We start from the raw sequence: 12451 nt of genomic DNA, 5'->3' as shown, positions 1-12451 counted from the left end.
CACAGATTCTCTCAGTTTTCATTAGTACACTATCTCAATTTCTCCAGGGAACTTATCTTTGAACAACATATCACTCTGCCCTTGGAACCATCAAACTGACATTTGACAAAACTGTGGAAGGCTCATAAGTTAAATTTAAAACTCTGTTAAACCTTGCCTTACACATCTCATTGAGCTCTAGCCTCCCACGGAAACAATTAGGAAGGCCAACATCAGAGGCTGGTGGGAAAACTTCTAGCACTGGTCAGTATATTATACATGGAAAAAACATCCATCTCCTCTTTATATGCAGGCAGAAAAGTTTAGGGAGTATATAACCTGCTGTAATCTAAATGAAAAAAAAAAAAAAAAGTTACTGTACTGATTCTTGTGCTCAGAACATTTTTTTATTGTATAGGTAGATGCACATGGCAGGGGTTATGCCAACGCATTTGATTTTCTTGTTTGCCATCAGTATCAATAACCCATCATGTTGTAAAACAGATGCAGCATTTTTCTAATCATTCTAACCCATATAAATATGGATAAACAAAATGACAGCTAAGAACATATTGATAAGCAGGAATTAAAGAAATTAATAGATCTGTTTCTTAAATTAAGTTTTGACCTTAATGACGATTCAAGCTGCGAAAACTTAACACTTCACTGAAATCCCACAATAAACTCTAATCATACGCTACAACTTATCTAGGACTCTAGGGATGAAAGTTGGCTGGGTTATGAGGACAGTTTGCTTCAGCAAGGTCAGCTGGTTTTTTAGGTCAATAAAACATAACAGAAATTGCACCTCCAACTGCTGAACAAATGTTTCTGCATACCAATCATTGAATTCCAGTGAAATCAACCATAATGACAAACGCATAGCATAATACCTTTCTTTAAGCTCTCTCTGGCTGGAGAGATTTTCAATAAATGTTGAGTATGTTCTGATAGAAATGCCAAAGTTCTCACATTCGGGCAATAATTTCATCATAGCCAATTCCAGAGTAAATGCATTTAATTAATTTCTGGAAGAAAGAAAGATTCTGAAAATAATTTAAGTATTTTTATAATGCAGGTGTTATAACTATCCATTAAAGCACATTAAAATGTGCTTGTAGTAGATAGACAATAAAAAGAAAGTGATCATCCGATTCATTGCTGCAATCAATAAGCTTCAAATTTCAGAAAGAAAATTTTCCAGCTGGAAAGTAACTTGTGATTGTGAGGTTCATTAAAGCATATCAGGAAAAAAGCCCTCTTGTCTTGTCAATCTTTTCATAATGAGCCACCTTTTGCCATACAGTTCGAAGGTATCCGCGTCAGAAACTTCACTGACACGTCTGAACGGTGAAACGTGAACTGTGCTTGGTTTTGAGACTAAGATACCAAAACTCTCCAAAACTGGCAAGCTCTGCAAAAAGCATGCATTGACATAAAAATCCTGAAAACTTCAGATGTAAATACATTATAAAGGCAGATTGGACATTTGCCATGATTCTAGTCAAATCTGCTGCATGGCAACCTAATACCTGGAACTGTATCTGCAAATGCAAAACTTTGGTAGCTGAAATAATCCACCCAGAAAGTCTTTGCAGTATATACCCTCCTTTATATTTCAGTCCGACTGGTCTATGAAGTAGTAAACACTTTCTTCCTTGATAATGACTGAAAACCAGGTTTGTTCCTGCCTAAAGCAAAGTTCCTTCAGTACAGGAAACAAAGCTTTGTGCAAGTTTCAATCACCAATTTCAGAAATTGAAAAATAAGAGGTGAGCTTAAGAATATAGAACTGAATGGGGGAATTAATGGGGAAAGGAAGAAGCAGATGAACCTGTACTCCAAATCATATGAAGTTAGTAGTTTCTAAAATACCAAGTAGATGTTTTAAGACTGTGCTGTAAACTTACACTTAAGTATAAACTTACACTTTACAGCCATTCATAAGCATGAGAAAGAAAAATTAACATCAAGGCCTACTAAGAGAAAAAAAAATGTTGACTAGATCAATTTTTACTTTCAACAAGCACCACAAGATATGTAATAATACTTGATAAGATGATAAGATTACTCAAACAGTGCACAAGCACAAACACTAATTTAAACTAATTTAAAATCTAGAAGAAAGAAAAACCTGAATCTGACTAGATGATTCTATATACAAACACAGCATATAAAACACACACATACATACGCCTCCCTTGCAGTTATGTGCTGGTCCATAATCTGGCCAGCAGAAACAGCTAAAAGTTCCTGAACCAGAAGCTGAAACACTCCAACTCATCCTATTATGCCTGCAATAACAGTAAAAGGTGTGATGGTAAAGTATTAAGAATAAGTCTCTCATCTTAGGTATAAATCTCTCTGTATACTATCGTTATTGTTCAATCCATCACCTACTGGGTTGGTTTGTCTACCAAAATGTTATTCCCAATGTTGAACTCCCTAAACAAAGATAATAAAAGTAAAACTGAAAGAAGAAAAAAATCTTCACACAAAACAACATATGAATTGAATATGTTGTTAATAAATATTTTTTTCTTACAGACTTTTGACAAAAGCATTCATTTACTGTAAAGTTTCTGATCTAGAAATGGAATGACCAAAAACTTCACATTAGGGACAAACAGAATAAAAACAAAAATCAAAAAAAAAAGACAAACAGAAGGTGTTAATATGGAATCAAAATAGTCAAATAAATGAAGCATCAATGAAAACCTTCATTGTGGAAGGAGCAATTAAGTAGGAGAGCAGAAAATACTGACCTGGAAGTCAAGCTGGTTGGAGTAGGGATGAAAGCAGCAGTTTGGAGAAAAACAGATAGAGAGGAAGACAGCAAAAGAGAATAAAGGGAGGAACACATTAGTTCTTTAAAAATATAACAAGCAGATGTTATATCAACAGATTTCATTAAAAAAAAAAAAAAAATAAAAGGAAAGGAAAGGGAAAGCGAGAAGTAAAATAAAATTTCTGTAGCAGTATATCCTTGCTGTGCACTGAATAAAACAAAAATTTTAAAGTAAAATGGCATCTTGTCATTTGTGGACTGTGGAAAGCCATCCATATTTAGAACCATCCAAATGTATACACACACCGAATGGAAGAAATAAATTAGGTGGATATTGGTAGGGTTTGCTGCCACACAAGTGTCTCATCATATACCACGTAGTCCTTTTTTGAACTGACATAGGTTTGATGACCCACATTCAAGTCTTCCCATGAAAGCCGAAACAGCTAAACAATTTGGCAGCTTGTTCAAAGATATCATTTTGAAGTTCACAAAGCACTGTACCTAACAATCAAAGACAGAGATTTGCCACCCCACCCCCCCAAAAATACAGCCCCTTCTAATACTGACAGCAGTATTTTTCTTCAGTGTGAATAATAAGGTTAATACTTCATCACTGAAAATACCCCGATGCTTGATAACTTATTTATTAAAAAATACCTAACCTGCCCTTTCAATTAAGTAAGGCAAAAAAAATCCCTGCCTGACACCCAGCTAGATTAATCCTTAAAGTTGTCACTGGTGCACAGGTTTTCATTCACTTATGAAAGGGAAATTTTTTAAAAGCCACAAAAATACTTCTTTTGAACACAATTATTCCATGAGCTGGTGTTTTGTCATTTACGCAATGAATTGTCAGTGCTCTGTGGACTTACTTTCATCAGAATTCAAATCCAAATCAATTCAGAATGAATTAATTGTAGTCTGATCACCCCAAGAGCTTAAACGTGCATCTATAGTGTTATTATGCAAAACTTACCACTGCCTGTGAAAAGTGGGTAACAAAAAACCAAACTTCTTGTTGAAAAACAAACTGGTTTTGTCTCATAGCTAGGACAGTATTTTTAAATGGACTTTCATATTGTTGTAAGTTTTGCTGAGAAGCTACACTCAGTCAAGCAGACGACTGACCTTCTAACATACCATTGGAGAAAAGCAGATCCAAGATTTTGCAATCTACACAATGTTCTCATCGCTTTCTCTTTTCAGTCTAAATTTATTAATGGATAACTTATATCCATTGTCTTATGTGCCAACACTCTTTTACCAAAATCACTCTTCCTTCACCACTGCGCTTACCCTTTCACATATTTATAGAGAACTAGCATCCCTGCCAAGCCTTTGTTTTGCCGGAGAAACAAGCCACTGCTGTTTAGACTCCTCCTGTGACATGAGCACTCCATTCCTTTAATTACCCTACCAGCCCTCTCTGCACCTGTTTCCAGTTTTCATTCAACCTTCTCGAATATGACCGATGAGAAGTTCACAGCAGTTTTCCACATGGAGTCTTGCTAGTGCTCGATGACATTAATACCTTCCTATCCTTACTGCAGACATTTATTCTGACATATCAGGATTCACACCTCGTTATTTAGATGTCTGCTTCATTATTTAGATGGCTCACAATGACACTGCCATAAGCAAATTCACCCAAACTTTATCTTCCTAAACTGTATCAAGTATGATCCTTAGCTTACAGCAGGCAGTCTTACTGGTCCTAGCTTCATAATCATGCATTTTGTACTACTGTATTGCACTACATTTCATGATTCAAACTCCCTAGCATATTTCACAAATATATTTTTCATTCCAACACCATTAATAAAAGCATTGAACAATATATTCCTTCCATTCTGAAAGTTCCATTTCAGATGCAGTTACCTCTCTTTGGCTAGGCCCTTCACATTAAAATTTAAGCTGATCACTATCTTACAGTTTCATTTACATTATAAAAAAAAAAAATCCCAAACCAAAAAAAAAAACCCACACCACATTTACTTCATCAAGAAAACCAAAGAAAAACATCACGCTAAGTTTACCAAAAGTACATTATACTGGGATATATTGCATTTAATTTTAACCTGTTCTCATTATAAATATAAATCATGAAAGATGTAATAGAAGTTATCAAACAGCTTTAGTATAGGAAGAGGAATTGGTTCTCCTATGTAGTAATAAGACGCTATAAAATATAAAATTAATATATATGGAGTAATTTAAGAAACAGACCAACATGTTTTTATATATGAGGAGTAGTATGAATCATGAATCTTAAGTGATGCAAGTCAGAAGTGTGACAGTTTCTGAGGCAAGAAAAATCAGGTTAAAACCAAAAGAATTACCATTCATACAAAATCTTTTTCAGGATTATTAATAATGTTCGTTTGCCAAATAGCATACCCTTATAAATTTAATTGCCCATATTTTGAAGCAGATATTTTTATCCTTGAGTATCTGACACTTTGTGTCAATACTTTCTGACAAATAGCAGAACATTAGTATTCATCATCTTTTAATTCTTGTTTGAATTTGTAAATTATAACGTTATTACAAACGTTTTTACTTTTCAAACTGATTTATACAAGTACACCTCATTATGCTGATGAATTTGTATGTGAATATAACAAATATTGTGAAGATACCATAACTTGCAATACTCTTGATTATAACTCTCAGAAATTTATGTTTATAAATTTTGAGAATTTATGTTGTTGCAATTATCTTGCAATGTAAAGATGTTGGCACAGCAGTGAATGTGGATCCCAGCAAGCTGTTAACCAAAAAACACATTTCAAAAGAGCATTCATTTTCCTACAAAACCCTGGAGATGCCCTTGCATCTGAAGTTAGGGAAAATGTTGAAGATATGCTGTTTCTGAGCAAGAAAAAAAGGGAGAAAAAGTAAGGAGAGAAAATAGTAACCTAGAGCACATTATATGAATTACAAAACAGTGGGACAAGAAGGAAAGAACATTTTCAAATACGCTTCTGTTAAAGTTGCAGTCATTTTCACAATGCTTTATTCCCATAAAGTGGGTAAACTGAGCTTTGGCTCCACCTCTTCCCTTCAATAATGAGCCAATCAAGTAGTCATTACAAGCAGAAAAAGTAGTAGCACTTCATAAAATGTTACAGCAATTTACACTCCACCTAACCCCCTAGAAAGGGGAATTTCAACATCAAAGTTTCCTCTCTAGGGACACCAACAGGTGGCACAGCTATATACAGATTTAGATCTTTAGGCCAATGTTTTTAGAAAATAAGGAAGAGGGAGAGAAAATAAATTAAGTTTTAGAGAAACCTAAGTTGAGCCTGATTAGTAAGAAGGGTTAGACACCCACTCTCTAAAAATATTTCCCTATTACACCTGTATGTTGCTGGCAGATTGTTAGCCTTACTGTACTAATCAACAAATTTGTGCCTGTGCTTATGCATGGTGGAAAGTAGCTTTAAGATTGCATTACCAAGTAAAGGCAGTAACATCTGTTGATGAAACCAATAATAGATAATTTTTACATAATTCCTTTTTTTTTTCCTAGTTTAAAATAATTGACTTATATATACTGTGTGTATAGGAATTTGGAATTAATCTTCAAAGCTGGACATAAATTTAGTGAGAAACTGCATTAAAGTTAACAGAATTCACAAACAAATCTTAGAGCATAATGATTCCCCAAAATTGCAACATACTACTGTCCTCAGCTGGCCATGCCATAGATATCTTATTGTAAGCATTGCAGAAGCACTTAAATGTTCATAGAAAAACTTAACTACTTCATCACATTCAAAGTACAGTATCTCCTGTTCAAAGAAGTCTGTGCCTACTCAGTGGTACCAAATTCTTTTCTGAAACGTTATTCCAGGATCAACACCCTCACCAAGAATAACAGACTGGAAAGCAGTGTCCCAAAATTTCACTGATAAAAGTGCATCGAATTTTCAAAAAAAAATTAATACAAAAATAGAAAATTCTGTCCATTACATCATGCACTACAAGGTTCTCAGATAATAAGAAGAGGTTATATGCTGACAAGGCTTTAGTAATAGCTCTGCATCACTGGGTTCCTTGTTTCTTTGTAATCATTGTTTTGTAATCTATAATTCTCAATTTAATTCAAATAAATCTACTGATCTATATAGATTCTTTATCTGTTTTTTACATAACATATTTAAAACTTTAACATTTACTGAAAATTTAGATCACAAGCTCCACTACTTCATCATGTTCGTCTTTTAATCTTGTCATTTTAATATTCAACCATTCAACATGTACATGATTGCTACTTAATAAATCTCTTGAGATTATCGTCTTGAACAAAAGTTTAGCATGCCTACTATTGTGTCTAATGTCACACAATAATTCAGTAGGTTTTATAGCCCAATGAGGATATCAGTTACTGTTTCTGTAAAAACTACACAGTCAGTTTCCACCAGCTTGGTCACACCTGGAGTCGCTATATTACAACCCTAGGTCCGTAATTGCCCCTACAGTACATGTGCTGATGGGTGGAATAGGCAGCACTTTCTTGACAACACAAATTCACTAATCGTGTTATCTTTTTCCAATATGCTGCTTTAGGATTTTGGGGAGTTTAGGCAGAATTCAGTCACGGTGCACAAAGTGACCACTCTTTATTACTAGCTTCCTCCGGTATCTACTTTACACATTAAAATCAGTGCAAACACTAGAGTATTCTAAACTCCTCCTGATGTGGTGAGAGAGGTAACTGCTAATTAAAGTTGTCCTCATGTAAACACTCAGTCCTATTTTGAGTAATCTTTTTTCACTTTAATTTTGAGGTCTCGGTTCTTATGATACTTTGATTGATAACTGTATGTCATTTGTTATTACCATTATTAAAGCTTTGCCAAATATCTGCAGAGAAAGATAAGTTTTGGCAACAGATAACTGTGAAGGTTGATAAGTCATCATCAGTAAAAGATGCTCTACACATCCTTTCCAAGCTGGCTGTTTTCCTCCCCCTAAGGTAACCAACATTTCCAGGAGATCTTCCCCTCTTTCATCATAATTATCCCTAATGGGAGAGCAGTGCTATGTCTTGACTGGAACTATAGCAGTAATCACAACAATGAGATCCCTTAAACTTCTCTTTTGGAACCATGAAGCACTTTTCTTCTGACTTGACCACTAGAAAACAATTAAATAAAATATTTGAAATCATAAAATTCTTTCTTTCATTTACCTAAGAGTGGCTAAGTACAGGAAGGGAACAAAGAAATTACATTCACATAAATTGCTTATCAACCAAATAAATTGCAGCGTACCATATGGGAGAAGGTTCCAAGAATCATTTAATTACAAAGGACATAAGACAAATGGATCCCAAAACCCTCTTGTCTCCATTAGGGAAAGACTGCACAACCTTCCCAGAAATAAGACACACACTGCCTGGTCAGTATCAGAAAAGGTTCATTTGTAGCAGACAAAGACTACAGAAACACTGAGAAATAGTTATAACTATTACTAAACAGTCATGAGACTAGTTAGAAATACTTACCAATACTTTTCAGGACCTCTCAGAACTAGTGATGCTGTTCACACTGAAGAAACACATGGGAAAAGTTTTGATTTACCAGTTGCTAGAAACACAGGATTGTTCCCCAACAAGGTTTTCTGGGAGGGTTGTTGTCACTGTAAATTGCATATGGCTTTTCCTATACATGTTCCTTTCATGGAGACAATTAAAAAAATATAAACCTTAAATTGTTCCAAAGTCAGCAGACAGGAGATGCGGTTCTCAGGTAGCCATTTTTTTTTTCATTTCTGATTCAATTTTACAAGACATAATGAACATTCTATTAAAAACGTATTCTACTCTTTACTTCTCTACTCTGCAATGAAGATCAAGTAAATGAAAATGCCACTCAATGTAAGACAAATAATACAAGAATTACCTTTCTAACTCAGCAATTTTCTTATCTTTGTCATTCTTCTCATTCTCTACTTCCTTGAGTATTTCTAGAAGTCTGTCAACCTCAGCCTGAGCTTTGCCACATTCTTCTCTATAGTACGATGCCTCTTTGTCAAGCTGTTTCATTCTGTCTGCAAATTCTGGATTCATCCGTGCCTCCTCTTCAGCCTCATGAGCCTTCAGAATCAATATTTTTTAGAAAAAAATAAGGATGAAATAATTTATATAGCTTTAAGAGCTTTACTTCTTCAGTCTCGGAGTTCAAATTTTCGTTAAAAAGGATTATGGGTATTTCTGTCCGATAACAATTTTTTCTACAGAAGCATTATAAAAAGGAATGAAAATATCTGCATAGTCTAAAATTACAGTCAAATGCTATCATCCTGAAGGGGGAGGGGATTTATTAAGGTTTTTTTACACATTAAATTGACCATATTTTAAGGGTGTTTTTTAAATTAAAAAATCACCTTTTAATTCATTTAATTCACATTAAGCTTTTAAAGTCTTTCAATTATAGGCAATTTCTTAATAAATCGTATTCTTTCTCTTTCCCCGTACATATATCCACACTTTGTCCATGTATATATATACACACAAAGATACATATATACATATTTTAATCTGTATCACTGGATGATTCAAGTGCAGTTTGATACAAAAAATTTAAAAGGATGAAAATGTTTTTATGCACTGCTGTTTTTAAAATACAAACCGATAAACTAAAAATTTTCTTTCAGCAGACTTTTTACCCAATAATCCTTTTTCTCTTACCATTAATACTTAACCTGAAACATCAGAAGACCAAGCCCATTGGTGAAAACGGCACAAACCTGGCAAACACATGCATGGATGGGTGGCAGTTTCACAGACAAGAAAGAACGCAATGAATACAACAACAACAGTGCAGAGCCCAATCTTACTCCCATCAAACCTAATGGCAAAAACCCAATTAACTTCAATGGGAGCATGATCAGGCATCAAGTGCTTTAAACTGTTGGCTGGAATAATCACAGACAGATGGAAACAACAACGCACTGCAATGCTTAGCCTACCCCTTGCTTCCCATTATTCCTAATTGGCATCTTGAAAGAGCAGGCAAGGAAAAAACAAGTAGTTTAAGGCAGTGCACATTAAACATAGAAAATTCAGATAACATTCTCTTAACATACAGGAATTTTACAGAAATCCAGGATATTTAGAACCGGAGGTCCTCCAACTATCTTATTACACAGAGAAGACGTGGACTTACTTATCCTTCTTAATTTCAGGGAATAGACAATGCAAGCAAGCAATTGAAGAAATGCAGATCAAAATGAAACATGCGTGTTTTGGAAAGAATTAATATAAACTACAGGTACTAGAAGGTTCATATTCTTTGCAATGGTTAAAATTTTCTGTATAAATAAAGAACAAGCCTGGGTTTAGTATAAATACAACAATTAAAAAATTGAAATTACTAGGGAAGAAACTTAGGGGGTTTGCATGTAACATATCATTTAAGCATGAGGATAATAAGAAAAAAGATAGTACATTTTAAGTGTTATTTATCCTACTGTGAGATTTTTATTCAGAAGAAATATTTGGTTACCAAAATAAGCCAAGGGAATGACATGAGATGCCTACTAAACCTACTGGCCTTGATCTTCAAATTCTGTATTTTGGATAATAATACATGCTCCAGCTCTGAATTCTATGCAGATACAGGACTTTCCTAACATAGAGCTCATTTCAAGATAACATCCAAAGAGTATCTTGATTTTACTGTTTGGGTGAGATGCCAGCAACAGATTCCTTTTCATCCTCATAAATCTTCCTGCTTTAATAATAAACTTTGATTTATTTTATACAGGGTGTTAATTGTATCAAGAAATTTACTTTCTACTAGCTTTGTAATTTTGAAGTGAATGTAATACTCAGACTCAGGGCCAATTGTGTGAGAGACTGTGGACCAATTTCCAGCTGCAAAGCACTTCAATTTTCCATCAGCTTTATTAAGATATTAGACGACATTTTCTCTCTCCAAAAATGAATACTAAGTCTTCTTTTGCAAAGAATAAAAATAATTCCATAGTAAAGGTAAATTCACTCTAGGAAAAAAAAAAATACAACCCAACTCCCACCTTTAAGATACTAAGAAACCTGTGCAAAAAGCTGTTGTTCCCTATTGCTCTTCAGATTTCTCCTCCTCTCCTAAGGGTAAATCCAGAATTTCACAGTTCCCCTCTAGATGCGATCACTCTTTCATATTCCTCTCTGTCACCTTTCTTTCCCTTCTGTTTATTTTAATGTATAATTCACTTATTTACCAGCCTTGCTTCCATCATTTCATAAACAGGCAAAACACCCGCCTTCTTGCCTCTAGCCTCTTCTTCACTTTAGCATACAGGACCTCTCAGCTTCAGCCCAAACTTTTTTCCCCCATGCACCTCTACCCTAGTTTTAACCCAGGACAAGAACCAATGCAGAAGAGATAGAAAAGCCTGTCTTTTTTTTTGTCTTTTTTTTTTTCTTTTCATTGCCACACTGGACTTTCTATGATGAAAACACATAATTTGGCAAGAATATGATAGTGTCACCAATGCAAAGGTGCCAAATGTTCAACTATCACAGAATATTCCTGTCACACAGCAGCTCAGAAATGTACTGAACAAATTATCTACTGCACAACTTATAGCTAAAACATCACCTAAAATCATAGATATGAATTATATTCTTCAGTTTAGCCCTATAATCCTTGCTCAATGGCATGCTAAGGAAATTGATGTTAAGTTGCAAAAGTATTTTCAATTCTTGTGCTTTCTGTGGTAGTCATGCATTCCATATTTGTGGGATGCGTTTTTGAAAAATTTTGTGGTCATTGTATTTCCCCATGGTTTTCAAACATGAAGCAGAACCTATAAGGTATGATCAAATCCAATGTGATTAGGTATCCAACTTACACAGGGTTTTGAGGTGCAGCACAGTTATCCATAATGTCACACATAAATCAATATAAGCATTCAGTTCAAAGACAAGCATAAGATTATTCTAATCTTAAAAAAGAAAAAAATAATTAAAAAAAAATCCCAGTATTGCAAATCACCAATTCAGTTGGTTGCTTCTACTTTTACAAGCACTTCGTACAGAATATTTTTGGACTACTGGCAGGAAACATTTTTCTACAACAGCATTGCCTTAATGAAGAAGGAAAGGAAAGTTAGTTAAAAAGGGGGAGCAAGAACATAAAACATTTTTGAAAAAGAGCTTTCTGCAGGTGGTACTCTAACTTGCAATGGGTCCCTTTAAGGGAATCCTCATGTTGTAAACAAAGCTGCTAATACTACAAGAGAGCAGAACACAATCCATCTGACATTCCCAGGACAAAGGCATAGAATTACTTATGAGAGCCCTATTATATTTTATGGTTTTGAAAGATGTGTTTGGATTTGAACTGGGCACTTTTTTTCAGTTGTTATATACAGACCAGGGGTGATTTGTTGACAGATGGAACTTGACTTTTGAGGTCAAACAGTAGGCCCAAAGGAGATTAAAGGCAACTCGGCTGATACTGACCCTGCTCCCACCCAGACAGGGCAGATTTCTTTGGCTTCTTTGCAGGCTGTGGGAGACAGGCTTGGCTCACTTCTAACCAGAAGCTGCGTGGTTATCACATGAATCAGAAAGTCTCTGCCTATTACTGCTGTCCTCTCTTCTAGCCTTTTTTTCATTTCTGTCCCCCTTTTTCTCCCTAAGTCCTCTGTTTCCTTGGGAGG

General features: G+C 34.9%; 1 protein-coding gene across 10 annotated transcripts in view; it reads right to left on the bottom strand.

Moving 5' to 3' along the window:
- ERC2 (ELKS/RAB6-interacting/CAST family member 2) overlaps positions 1-12451 on the bottom strand; it is a 556068-nt gene that overhangs the window by 286524 nt on the left and 257093 nt on the right. For 4 of the 10 annotated variants that reach the window (XR_011329696.1, XM_069812290.1, XM_069812289.1 and 1 more), the window contains 2 exons: positions 8683-8876; positions 2745-2756 (listed from right to left, as the gene is read on the bottom strand). Coding sequence is in view for 7 of the 10 variants with exons in the window: in XM_069812290.1 (XP_069668391.1) it covers positions 2745-2756; positions 8683-8876 (206 nt within the window). In the remaining 3 variants the exon portion in view is untranslated. Of the gene's footprint in view, positions 1-2744; positions 2757-8682; positions 8877-9751; positions 9782-12451 lie in introns of all 10 variants that reach the window. The other 6 variants (XR_011329694.1, XR_011329695.1, XM_069812287.1 and 3 more) reach the window with 3 other exon arrangements.

The sequence above is a fragment of the Haliaeetus albicilla genome, chromosome 24 (genome assembly GCF_947461875.1).
Source record: "Haliaeetus albicilla chromosome 24, bHalAlb1.1, whole genome shotgun sequence".
Classification (NCBI taxonomy): domain Eukaryota; kingdom Metazoa; phylum Chordata; class Aves; order Accipitriformes; family Accipitridae; genus Haliaeetus; species Haliaeetus albicilla.
Note: the sequence above shows the minus strand (reverse complement) of the source record. Positions and strands in the feature narration are given on the sequence as shown.